General features: G+C 36.1%; 1 protein-coding gene across 1 annotated transcript in view; it reads right to left on the reverse strand.

Annotated features, from left to right (window-relative positions):
- The window catches only part of DNAH7 (dynein axonemal heavy chain 7), a gene marked incomplete at both ends in the record, with an annotated part of 288,918 nt that overhangs the window by 142,590 nt on the left and 121,627 nt on the right, over positions 1-24,701 (reverse strand). Inside the window, 6 exons of the mRNA XM_081261736.1 lie at positions 2,693-2,869; positions 3,879-4,061; positions 6,068-6,217; positions 16,111-16,359; positions 19,412-19,510; positions 23,020-23,232. Of these exons, the coding sequence (XP_081117862.1) occupies positions 2,693-2,869; positions 3,879-4,061; positions 6,068-6,217; positions 16,111-16,359; positions 19,412-19,510; positions 23,020-23,232 (1,071 nt within the window). The remainder of the gene's footprint in view (positions 1-2,692; positions 2,870-3,878; positions 4,062-6,067; positions 6,218-16,110; positions 16,360-19,411; positions 19,511-23,019; positions 23,233-24,701) is intronic.

The following is a 24,701-nucleotide window of genomic DNA, read 5'->3' on the forward strand; positions in this document are numbered from 1 at the left end:
TCTCACCTTTAGGTAGTTAATGCTTTTTAACCTCTCTTACATCAGTTTCATATTTAAAGAAATGTACTGGTACCTTTTTAATTAATTTAAATCAAAGACAGATTTTATGCTTTATTAATTTTTTAAGTCAGATGCTAAAAAGTATCTTTCAGGGAAGGCAATTATTTTCTATATCTACAATGTTAAATAAATAAAACCCACTTTGGAATATATTTATAAGCCACAACAGTAGTTAAGTAAACTCAACCGTATGAAATTCATTTTCAAATCTCAGAGTCTACAAAAACTCTGCTGGAGTGCCATAAATGCCATGCATATTACTTTTTGGTACCTCACCAGGACAATTTATAGTAATTGCAATAACATGCACAGCTTTTAGAACCATTCGGTGTACAGCAAGTTCTCAATAAATATTTGTTGGCTTCCCTCCCAATTCTCTTCCGGCCTTTAGAGTTGCATTACTTCATGGTTAACATAAAAAAATTCTCTGAAATCCGCTCTTTGAAGATTAGAAGCTGTTGGCTTCCTATTCGGCAGAGATGGTGGCTGAGTCTCTGGCTAAAGATGGGACTGTTAACTAATGCAACAATAAAATTATAGTTATATATTACTATATATTACTACCAAGTAAATAATGGGCATTCATAATTCCAGTTTCACTTATTTGTAATATCTGAATACTCTGGCAGCACTAGGGAAAAAAAGTCCTGTTACTTGTTTTATTGTGACCCTCAATGCAAACATGGTTAGATGTTTTTGTAACATAATTACATCATATCTCCAATATTTTGTATATAGCCAAACTTATGGCCCAAAGCAGACTACACCCATTTTGTAGCCACATTTATCTTCTAGGTTCTACCCTAAACTGCCCTGTCTCTCCTTACCCTCATGGACTCTTGCCAAGTGTCCTCCATGTTCTCAATCTCCAAACCAATAGACACGAGTCCCTATCCTACCTTCACTGGCTTCCTAGTAGTACTTCACAGTACTGACTACCTCCTTCCTAAATTGTTCTTCTCTCTTCCCTCTCTTTGTCTAAGTCACTTGTGCACCTCAGATTCTATCTTTTGCTTTCTTCTATTTCCCTCCTAGATTCTCCCTTAAGGTAAAATGGCTTTAAACTCCCGTCTACAAATCTGTACATTGAGCCCAACTTCTGCCTGCTGAGGTTTTTTATTATCTCTCCCAATGGCAGAAGAAACATCAGCCTGATTTTCTCTTAAAATTGGGAGCCATCTCACCACAAAGCCATGAAAATATAATTTTGGCTTTACTACAAATGACTGAAAATTCTGAACTTGCTTGGAATGCCTGCCCGTGCCTTGAACTCACCCATGCCTGGCTTTCCCTGACAGATAGCAGCCCTCTCTAAAACTTTAGTGACACCTCATAAATCTTGGCCTTCCCTGGCCAGATAATGACCCTCTCTGAGGCTCTAATGACCTTCATAAATTCTGATGTCGGGGCCAGCAAAATGTAAACTAGCCTTTGTGTTATGCTCATCAGAGTTTTGTTATCTGTAACCCACCTGTGTAACTTTCTGGGCTATAAAGTTGGGCTGCAATAAAGATGCAGTGCTGTCTTGTTCCCTCAGTTTTTGGTGGGAGAGGCAGCCCGGCCGGTTGAAATAATAAGCTTGCTTTAATTTGATTTTAATTGGAGTCAGTGGTCTTTTCTTTTGTCATGGTCTAAAAAGCCCTATTTTCTTATATTTGTTACAGAGACAAAGTTGTTCTAAAAGACTTTTGATTAATAACTCCAATGATCAATAACTCTCAAAGCAGAAAGGAAGCATAATTTATAATTTCCAACTGGAGAGAGTTTGGGAGCCTAGATGGTGCTACAACCCTTAGGCAGCAGATTCCCTTCCTCTTTGTCCTTTTTCTCCCATCTGCTCTTTCTCCCTTCCCACCCTGCCCGTTAGGGTATACTGAAGGAAAGAAAAATAGATTCACCCACTTTAGGACCTCTTTACAATCCTTCCACCAGGAATTGGCTTATTTTGGGAAGTTTTGAAAATAAAGTTTATAAAAGTGGAAATTATACAACATCCCATCAGAAATAAGAGAGAACATTTTGGACTCTTTTTATCCAGATAGGTTTATGTGAACCTTTGAGGTTGTTGTTTTTTTTGTTTTGTTTTTTAAAAAGAGAAAAGACAAGCATCAATTATACTGTCTTGAATCTAAGATCGTTTCATTTAAAATGGTTGTGAAGAATAGTTATGAGTTAGTTTTTTTAATTTTGATCAGAAAAATGGTTTAGTCAAACTAGTTAAGATATATTTTTTATCAACTGGTTAATAACCCATTAAAATTGAAATATTAGAGTGGTTTTTACATTAAAAAATTGAGTATAATTTTAGTCATGTTTTTGGCTCCTTTGCACATCAACTACATAATTATGGCATATGTAGAAAATAATAATTCATTAACTCCTGAAAATGATTATGTAAAATAATGATCATACTTGAAATAAATGTTTGTTTAACATGTCCTCCTCTTGCTAGGTCATAAGCTCCATAAGGGCATTTTGTCTTCTTAATCATTGTATGTAACATAGTATTTGTCACTTGATTATTTTCTCAGTAAATATAATTGTATTACCAAGATTTTTAAAAAAATTGAAATATTTAACTAACACGAATTTTCTATTTACTTTTTAATTTTAAAATTCCCATTTCTCTTACCTTTGTATGCTTTCTAATAAATTCAACAGAAATAGGGACCATTCTGTCAAATAAGCCTGTTATAAATTCCTTCTCAATAGGACTGACTGTCTCAGGTAAAAGATTCAGCCAAGACAACATCAATGGTCTCCAACCTAGTATGTGAGGCTCCATGTAAATCATACCACATCTGGAAACCTGGAAAAATAAATTGTTTACCATCAAGGCAGTGCTTACTAAAGAAATATCATTACCATGTACAGGTATGCTGTGGTATGACAGAAGCCAATTAGTTGAGAGGCAAAGTGGTTAAAGACAAAGAACTTTAAGATAAGCTAGCAGATTAGGAGATGACACACACAAAATCATCAGGGGAGGCTGATTTAGGTGCAGTTGACATAGGAGATGGGTAATCACAAACAGATAAGCACTTTCTCACACGTGCAGGTTTTCTTGGCTCATTGTTTCCTCAGGTTGTTCTTATCACTCATTATTTTGCCCCAAGCAATTCCTGACATATTATACAATGGACCAGCTAAAGGGGTAGCTGCTCTTGCTGATCACCAAACTCATGGCAATCAAAGAAAACATACTTCACCTGATTACTATGTAAGACAAAGGTCAGGTGAGTTTAACCAGGGATCCCAGCATGAAATCTGGTCTCCAGGCATGGCTTCTATAAGTTGTTCATCTGTTTCTTTGACATTCAGAAAGTCTTGGGGGGAATAGGGGCTTATTTTTATTTTTTATAATTTCACGATCTTAATTTTCATGTATAATTTACCAAATGATTTCCAACAAAAGAGGAAAACATCTTAACCATTACATTTGTCAAGGTATGTCAACAAATATGATTATTTTTTTGAGTATCAGAGATCAAAGCCAGGTAAGGTAGCACAGGCCTACAATCACAGCTCCTCGGGGGGACTGATGTATGAGGATTCCAAGTTCAAAGTCAGACTGGGAAACTTAGAAAGACTCTGTCTCAAAATAAAATTTTAAAAAGGGCTGGGATGTAGCTCTCCGTGGTAGAATACTTGCCTAGCATATATGAGGCCTTGGGACAACCCCAGGACTGAGGGCAAAAAAGAATTACAGATCACTCTTAGAATAAATTCTAATATCTTTCATCTAAAGTCAAAGCTACTACATAAACAAAACATAACATTTTGAAACTTATAAGCAGATTTGAAAATTGAGAACTTACAGTGGCAGGAGAAGCAACTTCTAAATCCATGGGTTCAAAAATAAGATTCATTTGTGGTGACATTTGAATAATCTCCCCACTCATCAGACATAACTTTTTGTTGTCATCCAGCACAGTGTTCATATTCTCAATCCATACTGCATCTACTGGTCCATCAAAAATTAACCATTTTCTATCTGGAGTCTATTGTATATACATAGGGAATAAAAGGCAAAAATTTAATAAAGGAATAATTCAATAATGCTACTTCAAATTTCAAAAATAAAACTCAAAGAATTAATTTTACCATGAAAATATAAAGGTGCCCTTTGAAAAGTGCACAACTTGTGTGTGTGTGTGTGTGTGTGTGTGTATTCTATACATACATAAATGAAGAAGCCTATATATGTCATGAACAACACAGGAATATAACATTTTTTCATAAGATTCAATCTCTTCAATGTTTCTGAACTCAAACACATATATACACATATAAAAATATATAAACACACATATGTATATATGCCTTAGAAAATATTAGAAGAAAAAATGTACTTGCCAGGGAAAACAGAATTTTCATTCAGATATGTCAGTTCTTAGAAACTTACAGATTGCTTTTGCTTTTAGCATGAATTCTACTAACATAACTTCATATAGACTAATTACTTTTGTTGCTAAGCCAAACTTTTTTCTCTCTCTCTTGAATGAATTCAGACATATACACATATATCCAAAAGCCTCTTGAGGTAAACTTTCACATATAGGATAAGGTATTAAAATCAATATAACATTCAAAGTCCAACAGTCATTTAATAAATATAAAAATATTGATACATTGTCCAGAATATAATAAATGCTCAACAAATATGAAAGAGTATCCAGGATTAGCTAGAGAGTGCAAAGACAGATTCTCCTTCCCAGATTCTATAATGCTGCCTCTTGGTGTATGCACATGATGTCTTGGTTTGCCTTCAGCAAATGCTGAGTTCAAGTTGAAGTGATGAAGGATTTGAGTCTATCCTGACACATTCTCAGACCCTGTGGCTAACTCATTAATCTAATGGATTAATGGACAATGGATGTTTCTCAGGCTCAAACTCAAATACCCATACTCAAAGGCTAGTTCTAGCCGTGTCCCAGGATGGAAGCAAAAGTCATACCTCAGTAACGACCTTGAAATAAAATTTCTCTTGAGCTGTGGGTTTCCCATGCCTGTTAACTCTCAGTCTGGGAAACTTCCCCTTGAGCTTCACATTATCTGAAAGACTTTGCTTTTTATTTGATTCTTCTTCTTAGAAGCTGTGTAACTTTGAGTAAACTACTTAAGCTTGCTGAAACTCAATATATATGGGATATAGCTTCCTGAAAAATGCAATGTAACTGAATTGAGATAGCTCATGACTATTTCTGTGTAAAGAATGTAATTGCATACATTACTTAGAGACTCCACATGCTATTCTGGGCCAGAGGGTGTTCCCCATGGCAAGAGAGGACCTACAAAGTGACATCAATGATCTTAGACCACTGCCTGCTACACCTGTGCTTCATGATTACTTTTATCTTTGAAATTACGAGGAAAGCTCAATACTGAGCAGGATCTCTGCCTCAGGACATTCAATCCTTATGCTACTCAAGGTCCAAGGTCTTTCTGCCAAAAGGGCAGAGCTGAGATTTCTGTTATTACACTGATTTGTGAGGCATGCATAATTCACCAGATCCTTGTATGGTAAAAAGCACCAAATTTAGCACATATGATAGAGTAAAGAAAACAATGACTTGGTAAATAAATAGATGTCCCTAGTCTAGATTCCTTTTTCTTTACCACCAGCCTTAGCAAGCTGTGCTCATATAATTACACTCTATAGATAGCCTGCTAAAATCTGGCAACCAAGTTAACACTTACTGTTCTGTGGTCTTTCCTAGATGGGTCATCTAGCTTGTGAAAGAGAATTACAAATACCTTGACTCTGTGTTTTTCTCCTGCCTTCTCTAACACCTCAGGACAAAGGCATTGGCATTTTTTGCAGATGCTGACACCGTTCTTCACAGGGACACTGAGACCATAAAGTAATGTATCTTAAATAAATATCTAAGTATCTTAAGCTAGAAATAGAAAACTGTCTGAAATAACTGGAAAAAAATCAGAAATTAGTCAGAAGAAGATATTATGGCCTTTAAAAAAATATGCATACAAAAGTGTTAGTACTTACAGGTGAAGCAGCAAATGCTCTGAAACTGACAGCGAGGATTCCATCAGACCACTCATGGGACACTAAATCAAACTGTCCATACAGCTGACCCATGGTGACAGATTTAGGATTTAAAACAGTTATTTGAACCTTGTTTTCTTCCATTAGCCCCTTAATACAAAAAAATCAATATTTATTTATTTTGAAGAATACTGTCTTAATCATAGAAAAATTCTAAGAAATCTACAAATAAACTTAACAGAGGTGAGGAGTAAATTTAACAAGGCTTTAGTAAACAAGGTCAAGGTATAAAAATCAATTATATTATCTTTATAATGGCAATGAACTATTGAAATATAAAAATTTTAAGTCCCATTTGTAATAGTATTTAAAAGTTCAAAAATACATAGAAGGAAATTAGTAAATGTTGCACAAGATCTGAAACTACAAAACAGGAGTTAGTTGGTAATTTTTTTGGTAAAGAGTTACATAATAAATATTACAGGCTTTCCAGGTTTCATATTTTCTTTTTATTTTTTTTTTGTGTGTCTTAATAGATTTAAAACATTAACACCACTCCAAGTTTATTGACATTACAAAAATAAGCTTAGGGCAGAATTTAGCTCCTGGATTGTAACTTGCTGACTCTTACTACAAAGAGAAACTCTCTTGTTCTCTGAGAAAAAATAAAAAGATGTATAGATACAGAAATATGTACTTCTTGTGGTGTGTAAAACTTTCTCTTATTATTAACATCTTACATTGGTGTGGTACAGTGTTAAAATTCATGAATTTATATTTACACATTATTATTTTTATTAATCCCATTTTTAAAATTTTTTGTTTTAATTACTTATACACAACAGTAGTATTCTACGCATTATTAACTAATGTCTTTAATTTTAAGATTTATTCTTTGTGTTGTATAATTCTATGGGTTTTAATATAACCATAATGTCTTATAGCCACCATTATAGTATTATATAGAATAATTTCACTATCCTAAAATTCCCTGTGCTCCACTTATTTAAAATAATTTTTTATATATGAAACAACATGGCAAGTTCAGTTTTATCCAATACAGCCAGAAGTTGGGACACAAACTACCAAATTTTGTGGAAACTACCAAGAGGATGCAGACCTACTAATCTTAAATGAGAGAACAAGCTCAAGTTTTTTGCTTTTTCCTCTGTACCCAGGAACTATTTAACAATGTAACTTCCTAAATTCAGAACTATTTGAAAGCTCTATAATCTTCTTATTTTAAATTAACATGTATTAACTATACAAATCAATTGGTTTCACTATGATATTTCCATACACAAGTATATTGTGCTTTGATCATGTCCACCCTTCTTTATACCTTTTTTAATAGCACTATCTACAGTAGCCAAAATATGGAGTCAGCCTATATGCTCATCAATAGATCAATGGTTAAAGAAAATATTATATATATATATATTTTTTAATGTGGTATTAGCTATGAAGAAGTAAATTATGTCATTTGCAGGAAAATGGATGGAAATGGAGGATATCATGTTAAGCAAAATAAGCCAGAGACTTCCGGGCAAGATGGCGGCTTGAATGCAGCGGGCAGCGGTGGAAAGCTTAGATCAGCCTTTCCACAGCTCCTGTAGCAGCATCTGCCCCAATTTCAGCTGAAGACTGAGGGTCCCCAGGGACTGGAAGAAATCACAGTGCCGGCTTGGAAAGAAGAAGAGGAGCCACAGCCGCCGCCGCCGGCCGTGCCGCCACTCCCCTGAGCGCCGCCGGTCCCTCCCCGCTGCCCGGTAACAGGCCGCCCCGCGCCTCCGCGCTCCCACCACCGCCGCCACAGGCCCGCCGGAGCCGGAGCCGGAGGGAGCGGAACGGCCCCGCACCCCGACCGCCGCCGCCGGCGCCTTGGACCGGGCGCGCCAAAGCCGCGTCCCGCCTCGCGCGAGGAGGAGGAGGGCGCGTGGCCGACGTGGGACCTGGACCTGCCGAGTCCGCGGCGCCCGCGCCGAGCAGTCCGCGGCGCCCGCGCGCGCCCGCGCCGAGCAGTCCGCGGCGCCCGCGCCAAGCGGCCCCCGCCGCTCGAGCACCCCAGAGGTCCCTGGGCGGCTGAGTGTGGTTTCGCCGCTGCCAGGCCCGCACCGAAGGAGCCTCGCGGAGCCGATGCCTGGGACGGAGCCTAGGCCTGTGATTGAAAACATCAAGTCATGAGCCAAGGTGGAGGGAATCCATCACGACTTCAGCGTGAACAGTAAGGCTGCAGCCCCAGGTGCACGGCTCTATCGGCCCCATCTCCTTCTCCTCTCCGCCTCTCCGCCTTGCTTCTCCCCAGCTGTCTCTCCTCCCAAGCTCAGTCTCTAAATCTAGATTTCAATTTCTTTCCCCCACCCCGCCCGCTCTCCCGCATGTCCGGTACCCGGCCCCCGCGGCCCGAGGCGCCACCTCCCCTCCCCCAACCCGCACCCCCTCTCCGGGGGTCCCGAAGGCCGCTGCCGCCGCGGCTGCTGCCACCGCCTCCCACAGAGCATCATAGAGCAGACTCTTCACCGCGCGAATGAGCTGCCGAATTAAATGAAACAGCTGATAAGATGAGAGACAATTTAAAATCCAAGTGAACCGAGAACACGCACTGAGCCCTGATCCGCTGAATTCAAACTCCCGGTCACCTGCTTCCCGCAGACAAACAGCTATGACTCGGCATTAATCCATCCGGCTGAAACAACTGGTCAGCCCTTCTCATCATAGGAAGGTAAATGCCTACCGAGCCTTCATAAGTAGTGGCCACAGGTTTGAAACGGGGCTTGGGATAGACAGTAAGGACCCACCCGTTGCATTGGTAGCCCAGCAAAGGGAAACAACGTCATCAGACTGCTGTGGAGGAGATAACTTCGTTGAAACCGACAGCTACAGGTGTGTGATCCCACAGCCTTCCCTCTCCACACATCGGGAAAACCTTAAGGGCCACTCCCAGCTCTCCCGCAAGGGCCCCTCCCAGCTCTCCCACGAGTGCTACAGCCAGCCCGAGGGAATCAGAGGTGGTGCGGGTCCCCGCGGCGCGGATCTACCGCTCCCACCAGGGCTGACTGCTGAGGTCTCTTGCACCAGCTACGGGGAAGTGGATACAGGAGGGCAAGTAAAATCCGCTGAGGATTCTCAGCCCCAAGCTCTACAAACTTAGGGTCTGAGGGAATGGCAAACTGGAAGAGTGTGCCCAGTCGTTCATGAAAACAGGGCTCCCGGGAGCAGCAGACCTGGCTTATAGCCAGTATTGTGGTGAGAGGGGCCTGGCTAGAGGAAAAGTGGGAAGTGACTAGACACAAGAGGAGGCCCTAGACACTCAGGATTGGAGACTCGCCCAGTCTGGGAGGAGCTGCTGCACAGTGATTGGTTCCTGCGTATCGACAGGAGAAACTTGGCCTGGTGGACAAAGTGCCACCTACTGGAAGAGAAGTTAATCAATCTCTAAGATGGCATTTATTAGGGTTTTTTTTTTTTTTTTTATTTGGGTTTTTCTTTCAGTTTCATTTTTTTCTTTCTTGTTGTTTAATTAATTTTTTTTTTACAAAATATTTTTTAAAAATTTTTTTTTGCTACTAATTTAAATTTAAAATTTTTTAATTTTTTTTTTAATTATTATTATTATTTTTTTAAATTTTTTTTTCTTTTTTAGTTCCTATTTTTTTCTTCTTTAGTCTTTTCATTTCTCTTATCCCCCCTTTCCTTGAATTCTACCTGCCTACTCTCATTCTCTTTAGTGACTTCACCCCTTCCCTTCAAATACCTTTCCTCCCAAACATCAAATTAATTTATAGGAGTAAACAGTAACCCAGCAGTCAAACAGAACAAGAAGTAACATGAGCAGCTTCAAAAAACAAGGAAGAAAAGGACTACAAACAATGCAGGACAGCCTAAATATTCAGGAGGACGTGGAGTCATCAGAAAAATGGTCATATAAAGAACTCAAGGAACACCTTAGACAGATGGAATGGAACCTTAAGGAGGATACAAGACAGCAAATTCAAGCAGCGAAAGAACACATTCAGAATGAATTTCATAAACAGATAAAAGAAGAAGTTAAGCATCTCTATCAGGAGATAGAGATTATAAAAATAATCAAACAATAATTCTAGAAATGAAGGAAACGATAAACCAAATTAAAAACTCAATTGAGAGTATCACTAACAGAGTGGAGCAAGTAGAAGCCAGAACGTCAGATAATGAAGACAAAATATACCATCTTGAAAAGAGTCTAGCCAACTCAGAAAGGCTGGTAAAAAATCACGAGACAAACATCCAAGAGTTATGGGATAACATGAAGAAACCAAACTTACGAGTCATCGGGATAGAAGAAGGTACAGAGATTCAAACCAAGGGAATGAGTAACCTGCTGGATGAAATAATTACAGAAAACTTCCCAGAAATAAAAAAGGAAACAGATATACAAATTGAAGATGCATACAGGACACCGAGCACACAAAATCACAGTAGACCAACGCCAAGACACATTGTTATGAAGATATCCAATATACAGAACAAAGAGAAAATATTAAAAGCTACAAGGGAAAGGAGACAGATTACATTTAGGGGTAAACCAATACGGTTAACAACGGATTTTTCAGCACAGAAACTGAAAGCAAGAAGGTCATGGAACAATGTATTTCAAACACTGAAAGACAATGGATGCCAACCAAGAATCCTGTATCCAGCAAAATTAAGCTTCAGGTATGACAACGAAATAAAAATCTTTCATGATAAACAAAAGTTAAAAGAATTTGCAGCCAGAAAACCAGCATTGCAAAGCATTTTGAGCAAAACACTACATGAAGAAGAAATGAAAAACAATAACCAAAACCATCAGTGGGAAGTGCCTCAGTAAAGACAGAGGGCGAGGGGAAAGACAACCATGGTGAAACAAACTAAATTTTTTTTTTTTTTAAAAAAAAAGGATAAACAATCAATCATGGATGGAAGTTCAAACCATATATCAATAGTAACTCTGAATGTTAATGGCTTAAACTCTCCAATAAAGCGACATAGGCTGGTATCATGGATTAAAAAAACAAACCCAACAATATGCTGCCTCCAGGAGACACATCTGATTGGAAAAGACATACACAGGCTAAAGGTGAAAGGATGGGAAAAAATATACCACGCACACGGTCCTCGCAAGCAAGCAGGGGTGGCCATCCTCATATCGAATAAAATCGACTTCAAGACTAAGTTAATCAAAAGGGATAAAGAAGGTCATTATATACTGTTAAAAGGAACCATTCACCAACAAGACATAACAATTATCAATATTTACGCACCAAATAATGGTGCTGCGACATTCATAAAAAAAATTCTTCTCAAATTCAAGAATCAAATAGACCACAACACAATAATTATGGGAGACTTCAACACACCACTCTCACCATTGGACAGATCCTCCAAACAAAAGTTGAATAAAGAAACGATAGATCTCAATACCACAATCAATAACCTAGACTTAACTGACTTATATAGAATATATCAACCATCATCAAATGGCTATACTTTTTTCTCAGCAGCACATGGATCCTTCTCAAAAATAGACCATATATTATGCCATAGGGCAACCCTCAGTAAATATAAAGGGGTGGAGATAATACCATGCATTTTATCTGATCATAATGGAATGAAACTGGAAATCAATGATAAAAGAAGGAAGGAAAAATCCTACATCACATGGAAAATGAACAATATATTACTGAATGATCAATGGGTTACAGAAGACATAAAGGAGGAAATCAAAAAATTCTTAGAGATAAACGAAAATACAGACACAACATATTGGAATCTATGGGACACAATGAAAGCAGTTTTAAGAGGAAAATTCATCGCCTGGTGGTCATTCCTCAAAAAAAGAAGAAACCAACAAATAAATGAGCTCACACTCCAACTCAAAGCCCTAGAAAAGGAAGAGCAAAACAACAGCAAATGTAGCAGAAGGCAAGAAATAATTAAAATCAGAGCAGAAATCAATGAAATTGAAACAAAAGAAACTATTGAAAAAATTAACAAAACTAAAAGTTGGTTCTTCGAAAAAATAAATAAGATCGACAGACCTTTAGCTATGCTAACGAAGAGAAGAAGAGAGAGAACTCAAATTACTAACATACGGGATGAAAAAGGCAATATCACAACAGATGCTACAGAAATACAGAAGACAATCAGAAATTATTTTGAAAACCTATATTCCAATAAAATAGAGGATAGTGAAGACATCGATAAATTTCTTAAGTCATATGATTTGCCCAGACTGAGTCAGGAGGATACACACAATCTGAACAGACCAATTTCAATGGATGAAATTGAAGAAACCATCAAAAGACTACCAACCAAGAAAAGTCCAGGACCGGATGGGTATACAGCGGAGTTTTACAAAACCTTTAAAGAAGAATTAATACCAATACTTTTCAAGTTATTTCAGGAAATAGAAAAAGAGGGAGCTCTTCCAAATTCATTCTATGAGGCCAACATCACCCTGATTCCGAAACCAGACAAAGACACCTCAAAGAAAGAAAACTACAGACCAATATCTCTAATGAACCTAGATGCAAAAATCCTCAATAAAATTCTGGCGAATCGAATACAAAAACACATCAAAAAAATAGTGCACCATGATCAAGTAGGATTCATCCCTGGGATGCAAGGATGGTTCAACATACGGAAATCAATAAATGTTATTCACCACATCAATAGACTTAAAGATAAGAACCATATGATCATCTCGATAGATGCAGAGAAAGCATTTGACAAAGTACAGCATCCCTTTATGTTCAAAACATTAGAAAAACTAGGGATAACAGGAACTTACCTTGACATTGTAAAAGCTATCTATGCTAAGCCTCAGGCTAGCATTATTCTGAATGGACAAAAGTTGAAGGCATTCCCTCTAAAATCCGGAACAAGACAGGGATGCCCTTTATCTCCACTTCTATTCAATATAGTTCTTGAAACACTGGCCAGAGCAATTAGACAGACGAAAGAAATTAAAGGCATAAAAATTGGAAAAGAAGAACTTAAATTATCACTATTTGCGGATGACATGATTCTATACCTAGAAGACCCAAAAGGGTCTACAAAGAAACTACTAGAACTAATAAATGAATTCAGCAAAGTGGCAGGATATAAAATCAACACGCATAAATCAAAGGCATTTCTGTATATCAGCGACAAAACTTCTGAAATGGAAATGAGGAAAAACACTCCATTCACAATATCCTCAAAAAAAATAAAATACTTGGGAATCAACCTAACAAAAGAGGTGAAAGATTTATACAATGAAAACTACAGAACCCTAAAGAGAGAAGTAGAAGAAGATCTTAGAAGATAGAAAAATATACCCTGTTCATGGATAGGCAGAACTAACATCATCAAAATGGCGATATTACCAAAAGTTCTCTATAGATTTAATGCAATGCCAATCAAAATCCCAACGGCATTTCTTGTAGAAATAGATAAAGCAATCATGAAATTCATATGGAAAAATAAAAGACCCAGAATAGCAAAAGCAATTCTAAGCAGTAAGTGTGAATCAGGCGGTATAGCAATACCAGATTTCAAACTATATTACAGAGCAATAGTGACAAAAACAGCATGGTACTGGTACCAAAACAGACGGGTGGACCAATGGTATAAAATAGAGGACACAGAGACTAATCCACAAAGCTACAACTATCTTATATTTGATAAAGGGGCTATAAGCATGCAATGGAGGAAGGATAGCATCTTTAACAAATGGTGTTGGGAAAACTGGAAATCCATATGCAACAAAATGAAACTTAATCCCTTTCTCTCGCCATGCACAAAAGTTAACTCAAAATGGATCAAGGAGCTTGATATCAAATCAGAAACTCTGCGTCTGATAGAAGAAAAAGTTGGCTCCGACCTACAGATTGTGGGGTCGGGCTCCAAATTCCTTAATAGGACACCCATAGCACAAGAGTTAACAACTAGAATCAACAAATGGGACTTAATTAAACTTAAAAGTTTTTTCTCAGCAAAAGAAACAATAAGAGAGGTAAATAGGGAGCCTACATCCTGGGAACAAATTTTTACTCCTCACACCTCAGATAGAGCCCTAATATCCAGAGTATACAAAGAACTCAAAAAATTAGACAATAAGATAACAAATAACCCAATCAACAAATGGGCCAAGGACCTGAACAGACACTTCTCAGAGGAGGATATACAATCAATCAACAAGTACATGAAAAAATGCTCTCCATCTCTAGCAGTCAGAGAAATGCAAATCAAAACCACACTAAGATACCATCTCACCCCAGTAAGATTGGCAGCCACTATGAAGTCAAACAACAACAAGTGCTGGCGAGAATGTGGAGAAAAGGGTACACTTGTACATTGCTGGTGAGACTGCAAATTGGTGCGGCCAATTTGGAAAGCAGTTTGGAGATTCCTGGGAAAGCTGGGAATGGAACCACCATTTGACCCAGCTATTGCCCTTCTCGGACTATTCCCTGAAGACCTTAAAAAAGCATGCTACAGTGATACTGCCACATCGATGTTCATAGCAGCACAATTCACAATAGCTAGACTGTGGAACCAACCCAGATGCCCTTCAATAGATGAATGGATAAAAAAAATGTGGCATCTATACACAATGGAGTACTATGCAGCAATAAAAAATGACAAAATAATAGAATTTTCAGGGAAATGGATGGCACTAGAGCAGATTATGCTTAGTGAAGCTAGCCAATCCCTAAAAAACAAATACCAAATGTCTTCTTTGATATAATGAGAGCAACTATGAACAGAGTACGGAGGGAGAGCAGGAAGAAAAGATTAACTTTAAACAGAGACATGAGATGGGAGGGATAGGGAGAGAAAAGGGAAATTGCATGGAAATGGAGGGAGACCCTCATTGCTATACAAAATTACATATAAGAGGTTGTGAGGGGAATGGGAAAATAAACAAGGAGAGAAATGAACTACAGTAGATGGGGTAGAGAGAGAAGTTGGGAGGGGAGGGGAGGGGGGATAGTAGGGGATAGGAAAGGTAGCAGAATACAACAATTACTAATAGGGCATTATGTAAAATTGTGGATGTGTAACCGATGTGATTCTGCAATCTGCATTTGGGGTAAAATTGGGGGTTCATAACCCACTTCAATCTAATGTATGAAATATGATATGTCAAGAGCTTTGTCATGTTGTGAACAACCAATAAAAAATTAAAAAAAAAAATAAAAAAAATAAAAAAGGAAAAAAAAAATAAGCCAGACACAGAAAGACAAGTGTGCCATGTTTTCTTTCATATGTGGAAACAAACAAACAAAAGACCTGAATGTAAAAGAGAGATATTATTAGGGAAGGGAACTGGAGGAGAGGGGAAAGACGGGGCTAAAATGGTTAGAAGAAAAGGTAGACATGATCAAAGCCATTGTATATGCATGTATGAAAATGTCACAATGAAATCCATTAAGTTGTACATTAATTTACATTATTCATTACAATAATAAAAATCTGAAAAATAGAAATTTTGTATGCACAAGTGTATATGTCATATATATACACACATATATACTCCCTTTGTTAAATTAATTTCACCAGCAGCCCTATCAGAAGTTTTCATTACAAATCTAACTTTCTAGAAAATAAAAATTCTCTTAAAATAATTAAAGGAAAACCTAAATATTCTTCTGTTTTTTAGACTCTTTTCTACAATTAACATGTATTATCTTACAATTAAAAAATAAACAAAAGTTTAAAAGGCAATTTTGTGGGGCTGGGTCTGGGGCTCAGAGGTAGTGCACTTGCTTGGCATGGGTGAGGCATTGGGCTCGATTCTCAGCACCACATATTAATAAATAAAATAAAGGTCTGTCAACAACTAAAAAAATAAAAAATAAAAGGCAAATTTGTGGCATACTCTTTATAGGATTAACTTCCTACTTGCTTCACTTTACTTTTCTAATTTTATTTTCTCTTTGACTCATTTTCCTCATGATTTTAAGCTGTATGTGGAGAGTGTTTTTTAAAATGATTTAAGCTTATTATAAGTAAATAAATGCATTAATAACACATACCTTCTCACATATGTCATTCAGTGCCCCAGCTAAGACACGGTATGCACTAGTTTTTCCTCCAAATGGTTCTCCAACAATCATAAAACCATGTCGTACAATCATCATTTCATATATTTGCAGGATCTTCTCAGAAAAGAAGTCAGTCATTTGTAAATTCATGGAGGCACAATTATCTTGAATAGCTGCCAGCAAATCATTATAATCTGGTTTTGGTAATTTCACCCCAGGAAACAAATCTGAAGTAATTCCCTGATGACAGATGATTTGGAAAATTTATATTTTAGACATTTATATTAAATATACATAATATTAGTTAAAATATGAATATAATACATATTTAGTTTAGTGGAAAAAGATCTTTTAAGTAAAAATAGTTCAAAATTGCGTGTTTTCTTCTAAAAATTTTATAGCTTGAGGTTATATATATATATTTTTAGTTGTTGATGGACCTTTATTTTATTCATTTATTTATATGTGGTGCTGAAAATTGAACACAGTGTCTAACACATGTGAAACAAGCACCCTATTACTGAGCCACAACCCCAGCCCGAGGTTTGATATTTAGTTTTACAATGTTTTAAAGTAGAAAGTTGAAGGACTCATACTATGTGATTTTGAGGTTTATTATGAAGACTGCCATATTGGTAAAAAGTAATAAATATATCAATAGAACAGGAAAAAGAAGTCCAGAAATAGATTCACACTTTCATAAACAACTGATTCTCAACAAAGATACAAAGGCAATTCATTAGAGAAGAATCTTTTCAACAAAGGGTATGAGAACAACTAGTTACGTCAAAATAATTAACTTTAATCCATATCTCATACATATATAAATATTAGTTCAGAAGTATTTTACAGAATGCATTGTGTAGGCATTACTTATTCTCTTGAAGTTGTAGATTGAGAAGTGTCCTCCACAAATTTCAGGTACACAGAGAACCTCAAAATGTGACCTTATGTGAAAATAGGGTCTTGCAGACAAAATTAGTTACGATTGTGTCATACTGGCTTAGGGAATCCCCTAAATCCAGTGAGTGGCATCTACATGAGAGAAAGGAGAGAGAGGTTCAGATGTGGGGAAGAAAGTCATGTAAATATAGAGGTAGAGCCTAGAGGGAAGCAGTCACAAGCCAGGGAGCAGAAAGGGTTACAGGGAGCTGCCAGAGGCTAGGAAGAGGCAAGGAAGAACTCTTCTCTGAGCCTTCAACAGGAACATGGCCTCCCAACACCTTGATTTTAGATCTAGCCTTCGAAACTTCAAGAGAATAAGTGATGCCTTATGCTTCAAGTTTGTGTTTGTCATGGAAACCCTGGGAAATGAATACAATCACATAATGTATGATTAAAAAGAATTACAATTTTATTTTGTATATTTTCATAGATAGTTCTAATTACAAGGTCAAAGAAACTTATTTTTTATAAACTGGTAAGGTTATTTTATCACAACTCATGTGAGAAATATGACTATTCTTTTTACTTTGAAGGTAAAATTGAAATTTCAGTGGTGTTTAATATAAAAGCATATACACTATGCTATTTATGATACCAGTTTAATTGCCCCTACATTTATTTAGATACTATTATGAAAAAAAATTCATCCCAATTCATCAGAGCAATAAATTTCCTTGGGGGAAAAATGACAACACAGCAAAGTGTTAAGAGTGCACTGCATCCTGACTGTGGTTAGAATCCCTGTTCCACGAGTACTTGCCATAAATACAAGTTACTTATCATCACTGTGCCTCAGTTACATCACCTATACAACAGGGCTCATGATAGCACTTGTCCTCTTGAGTCACTGTAGTATTAAAATAATTACACTTTGTAAAGCAATTAAAATAGTACCTGGTTCAGGATGGGGCTATACTCAGTGGTAGAGTATATACGAGCATGTGGGAGGCCTAGGCTTTATTCTCAGCATCACACACACATACATTCACAAATAGTACCTGCTCTATATTAGGGCCATAGTGTTTGCTAAATAAAAAGATAGAAATCTTTTCACATTGTTCAGTTGGTTATGCATACACCTGAAAGAAGCAGAATCTTTTTGGTATTCAGTACCTTCCAACCCAAACTCCTCATGTTCCTGCCAGTTAGAGAGTTGGGAATGTATGGAGGTGTCCTTCTGCTTGTCACTATGAGATAAGTCTATAGAGATCTGAGGGGTAATGTCTTGCAGTGCTTGGGACAGTAGTGCACAACAAGAAATTGTCCCAGTTGGAAATGTCAAGTATGTTCCATTTGAGAAACATGCTTAATACATGTTTACTGAACGAATAAACAATAGCATAAGAATACATTTAGTGAGGTGTTGTTTCCACATTCTGAAAATAAATATATCTTTGTTCTTGGAAAATCTGTACAATGCACCAGTACCAAGGAAACTGAGGAAGAATTTAAGGAAGAAAATTTGAAATATTTTCTTATTGATTTGTTTCATAAAATATTTGTACCACCAACTCTAAATACTAAGGAAAGCTCCTCTCAGAAAAATTTTGAAACATAGTTGCCATGCATAGCTAATGACACTGGGCCCCACTAGTGGCAGTATCTCTTCTCCCCTTCTCCATGAAAGCCATAGTATCTTCAGTCTTTACATGCTGAAAGCTAAATGTCTGTCCTGCAAGTAGTGCAAGACAGGACATCTAACATTTATAAGCAGCCCACTGCTCCCTTGATTATTCTACCTGAAATGGGGAAGAGAAAAAGAATGACACCAAATGATACTAGGGAAATATAACCATTATCTTTAATCATCTAATACTTCCTCCTCTCAGTTGCTCATCAGTTGATCTTAAAATATAAGATGATTATCAAACTTGGTTCTTATTTAAAATAATCTGGAAAAAAATCCATAAAAGTCATCTCATTGTTTTAAAAAATTAAGCTTATTTGTTTTATTTCTCCAGTCACTAACTGAATGAATATTTACTGAGTATCTATTCTGTGCTTAGAATTCAGTGATGTATTAGGAAAATTACACTTCTTCACAGAGTCTGAGCCTACATTTGTGTGGAATTTATAAGGAAACATTTTCAAAATTTTGCTTGCTCATTATATTCTGTAGTGGGAAAAAAGTACTATTTTAAAAAATATCAAGTTGCTGAAAGTTATCCAAAGCAACAAAGCTAGAGAAAATATCTCAAGTAAAATAAGGAATGATCTACATTTCTCTATAACATGTCATTGTATTTTATAGTGGAATTTTCTTACAAGGACTTTCCAAATTTAGATGTTTGATAAATAGTACATTATTATAAGAGTTTTGACACATAGGAATAATAATTGTTCTTACCTCAAAGAGTGGTAAATCATGGGACAAAAATTTTGGCAGATTTACATCAATAATAGATCTAAGCAGCAAAATTTCTTCATTTTCATTTGGATATTTCAGCTAAAAGAAAAGATATTTATGAAGATATCTGCATCTGCTAAATACACTCTTTTGGTGTTCATACACATACAAATACACAGGCCCTATGTACAATTTAAACAGATGCAAAAAGGTTACTTTCATTTGTTTTGATATTGTTGGATTAATTATGTATGCCAACATTTCCGTTTGTTAAATGTTTTACTAGTGTATTTAAAAAACCTAGGTTTAACTAGGTTTTCAGACATACTAGGTCAGAAGCCATTGACCATGAATTCAATATAATTCTGGAGTCGCCATTACCTATATATTAGGTAGAGCTCACATTTAAGACAGGCAGTAGGTGAAAATCACTACAAGTGGGCATTTTGGAAAAAAGTAATGTATTTAAATTTAAAACACCCAATCATTTCTCATATTTTGATGCCAGGATGTTTTTTCTGAATTTAGAGTTCTGCATCCTTTTTAAAAAAATTTGTTCTTTTTAGTTACACATGACAATAGAATATATTTTGACATCATACATAACATGAAGTATAACTTTCCATTCTTATGTTTATACATGATGTGGAGTTATACATTGTATATTAATATACGAACATAAGAAAGTTATTTCCAATTCATTCTACTGTCTTTTCTATTCCCATGTCCTCTTCCTTCCCCTCATTCCTCTCATCCAATCTGGTGAACCTCCACTCCTCCCTCCCTCCCACCTATTGTGAGTCAGCATCTGCATATAAGAGAACATTTGGCCTTTGGTTTTTTTGGAACTGGCTTATTTAACTTAGCATGATAGCCTTCAGTTCCATCCATTTACCAGCAAATGTTATATTTTCATTCTTCTTTAGGGCTGAGTAATATTCCATTGTGGATATGTATCACATTTTCTTTATCCATTCATCCATTGAGTGGTACTAGGTTGGTTCCATAGCTTAGCTATTGTGAATTGTGCTGCTATGAATATGATGTGGCCACATCACTAATTGTATGTTGATTTTTAAGTCCTTTGAGTATATGCTGAGGAGTAGGATAACTGGATCAAATGGTGGTTCCATTCCAAGTTTTCTGAGGAATCTTCATACTGCTTTGCAGAATGGTTGCACCAATTTTGAAGTCCTACCAGCAATGTATAAGTACACCTTTTCTCCCACATTCTCACCAACATTTATTTTTACTTGTATTCTTGATAACTGCCATTCTGACTGGAGTGACATAAAATCTCAGTGTTGTTTTAATTTGTATTTCTCTAATTGCTAGTGATGTTGGACAGTTTTTCATATATTTGTGACCATTTGCATTTCTTCTTCTGTGAAGTGTCTTTTCAGTTCCTTTGCCCATTTAACGATTGGGTTATTCTTTTTTTTCCCTTTGTATTTTTTGAGTTCTTTATATATTATAGAGATTAATGTTCTATCTGAGGTCTGCACCCTTTTTTATTTATTGCAAAAAAATTGTATCAGTAAAGCATCATCTATTCCATCCAGTTGTCTCATTCATTTTTTTTTGAAGGGGATAACAGTCTTCAAAGATACTTACTTGTATAATAATTTAAGTGTGTCATCCTTATAAATTTCCAAGCCCTTCAGTTTTACAAATTTTTCTCATCCACATCCAATTTAAAGTCAATTTTTTTAGCATTTCACCTTTACTGAATCTTTCTTAAACAATAATCTCAGCTTTCATAGAAAGGAAACTTTTCTTCTTTTCATGTTTACATATATCATTGGTTTCTCCACCATGCAATTAAATGACATAATAATAGTAATATGTTCCAACTGGCTTCAAAGATACAAAGCCAGCAAACCGACTCTGGGTAAGGAATGAGGTAAGCTTTTCTGACAGAGTGGAAGTGGGAGGGCAGAGAAGTGCAATGCTGCTAGCTGTAGCTCACTGTGCCACATGTGTCAGCCCATAGAGAACGTGGAGATGGCTGCGTAAGGTACTCAGTTGAGGGTGTTTAAGAAAATTTACATTTACTCCAAACCATCTACCCAAAGTTAACTAAGCATCTGACTAAACTCTGAACTTGTTACTCGTGCCTATGATAGCACTCACATAATTAACAGAAATCTAACTCCAGAATTATTTATTCCCAACTCTGATACCATCTCACTCCAAAATTTCTCTGGCCATCATGCTTTTCTTTCTAGAACCCTCTCCTTTTTCTCTAAAATCTTTATACCAAATAAATGTCTTGTTCTTACTACAGTGGCTTCAATCTTACAAAGTCAAGGCTGTCTGGCTGTCAGGTTCAGCCATGTCTGAATCTCTAGAGCTCCTATTGCCAAAAACAAATCCTGGCCATCAGGGTTTTGTCTTTGCTCAATCTAACCACAAATAAATTATGAAGTATCAGATGTCTGTTTTGTTATTTGGGAGACTATTATTTGGAAGCAAATGTTTATTTAAATTGTCTCTTTATATAATAGAAACAAACTTCAAAATATTCAAGCCAAAACATTCAACAATTCTAAATTAGCTTCTACAAAGAATGATAGGATTCATTTTCAGGATTCATTCTAATAGCTCAATTCCACAGATAAGATTTCAGTGATGATCCACACCAACAATGCATTATCTCTCCTATTATCTGACCGCATTGTAATACTGACATGCCAGGTTAATACAAATTGTTGCTCCTAGGCACTTTTGTTTATTGCAAAAAACAAAGACTTGAAGTTATGTTAGGCTAATGTGAAATGGAATATCACCACTATGTATCAGCATTCTCAATAACATTATTATAGAAGATAAAGTGCATGCCATTGCTCTTAATCACATAGGATAGATTTTAAAATCTATATCTTTTTCAAATCATGAACAGGAAAATTATGTAAGCTCCAAGGTCACATTGCATATTTTGCTCCTAACTATAGCTCTATCTTGCCTTCCTAAAGAACTAACTAATGTACATTTATATTTCACGATCCCACAAAATACTTCTAATCAAGTCTTAAAGTATTTGGTTTTTTCATATATATATATATATATATATATATATATATATATATATATATATACATGTGTATCTGTGTATATATATTTGTGTGTGTTACTTAGGCCATTTTTAAGTACAAACATTTTATTGCAAATTGATCACCACTAGTCCACAGTTGGCTACAATTGGTAATTATATTAAGTGAAGGTGTTTAGGACCTTTTATATATATTTATTAATTATACATTATTTCCTTTAAAGGGGTATATGTTTTATAGACTGAAAGTCTTTAAAAATATTTCTCAGCATCAAGCAATATTATTCCTTGTAGTACCCAGTTTCTTATATCTAAAATTATGAAATAGAACTCAAGTCACTAAGAGTATACGTTCTTAGGTTTTAGAAATTATTATAAAATGGCTATAAAAATTTATTTTTCATGTTTACAGAATAACAAATTATTTTAGTACAATAGTTAATTTTTCAGTTAACTCATGAAACCAATTTGTCATTGGAACTCTATTCTATGAAGACACACAAACCTCAGATTTACAAATGGGAAATGTATGAGTCAGAAACACTCAAGTTTCTACCTTTAGATTCCCAGCAGCTGTCAGCACTGACTTCACAGCCCGCATTCCATAATCATAGTGATGTTGAGATGACAACTGCTCTGAACATAAGCGATATGTAGCCACAATTTTTACTGACAGTGGCCGAGCAGTGACAAAGCCACAGGAATACAGGACTATTTCAGCAATCATGGCATAGTCAGGGACCATCATTGCTACTGTCCGGAAGAGAGCCTGTGAATGCATACAAAAGGTGCTTTGGAACAAAAAGATCATCAAGATACTCTTTATTTTATACCACATACAACTTTATAGTTTTTATGCAACAATTTAACATTTATTCAACAATAAATAATACTTATTAAACAAGTATTAAATGACAATGCTCAAATCATACATTTTTAAAACTTGGCTTCCTAGTTTTGGATATAATAATAAATATATCATTAACTATATAAATTTTTTCTCTCTTAAATGTTAAGTAGCAATTATGTTATATTATTTGTGGGAAACAACATATCATAGGGAAAAGAAGATCAGATTTGGCCAGGATGTCCAAAAGCTGGACGTCTCATCTGGTCTGGTTTGAGAAAGTGCCTACTGTTGGGAGATGGGGCTTCAAGCAAGGTTATCTAGGGATCTAATTAATTTTATAATCTGGGGCTAATCAAATAACCCCTCATAACAAGACTGTGTTAGATAAATGACATATTTTGGGAAATTCTGAACCTTTTTGAGTTTGTAGTAATGTTGTGCTTTCTGCAAACATAAGAATGGAAGAAAATTAGAGTTAAGGGGCTGGGGATGTGGCTCAAGCGGTAGCGCGCTCGCCTGGCATGCGTGCGGCCCGGGTTCGATCCTCAGCACCACATACCAACAAAGATGTTGTGTCCGCCGAGAACTAAAAAAATAAATAAATATTAAAAAGTCTCTCTCTCTCTCTCTCTCCTCTCTCACTCTCTCTTTTAAAAAAAATAGAGTTAAGTCATTAGATGACTATTATTAGAGATAAATCAATTTTTCAAATTATAAAGGTAATTTATTCCCACAGTGTTTTAAATATTGTGGGCAAATAAATGTCATGTATGGTAAGTAAACAGAAAGCTCAATAGATATTTAAAGAATAAATATGAAAATTTAAGTTTCAGTAATTCATGTATTAAAACATGACTTTCTTGTACTAAACAGAAAAGAAAAATAATATTCTTGAGGGGATAAAAAGCCCCTATAATGAATGGTAATAGTGAATGGTAATTGTATTCATATATTTTGTAAATATCTTAACTTCAGAAATTAATTGAATTACCAAAACACAAGGTAGATAAAAATAAATATGAACATCTTGCATAAGTGCTCTATTATGACACTTACACATCTGAGAACAAGTAAAAGATTTGTATCAAGCAAGCCCCTTTCAATAGATTATGTAAGCTGCTAGTCAGAGGCCTTAGTACTGACTTATCAATAAGGTTAGCATTAGAGAATGGAAAAAAGAAATTGTCAAAAATATAGTTTGAGCAAGTAACTTTAGAGAATCTTAAGTGTTCTAACTACTACATATATGAGAGAAAAAAAAAAAAGAATGAAGGAGAATAATCCAGATGGTACCTCTTTAAAAGTGTAAGTTCTCAACAACTACTTTTGAATAAAAGAGAATGACTGAATTTGCAAATCAGTCAGTCAGTCTCAGTCTCTGGCTATGT

This window comes from Spermophilus citellus, assembly GCF_964194105.1.
Source record: "Spermophilus citellus genome assembly, chromosome: 11".
NCBI classification, from domain to species: Eukaryota; Metazoa; Chordata; class Mammalia; order Rodentia; family Sciuridae; genus Spermophilus; species Spermophilus citellus.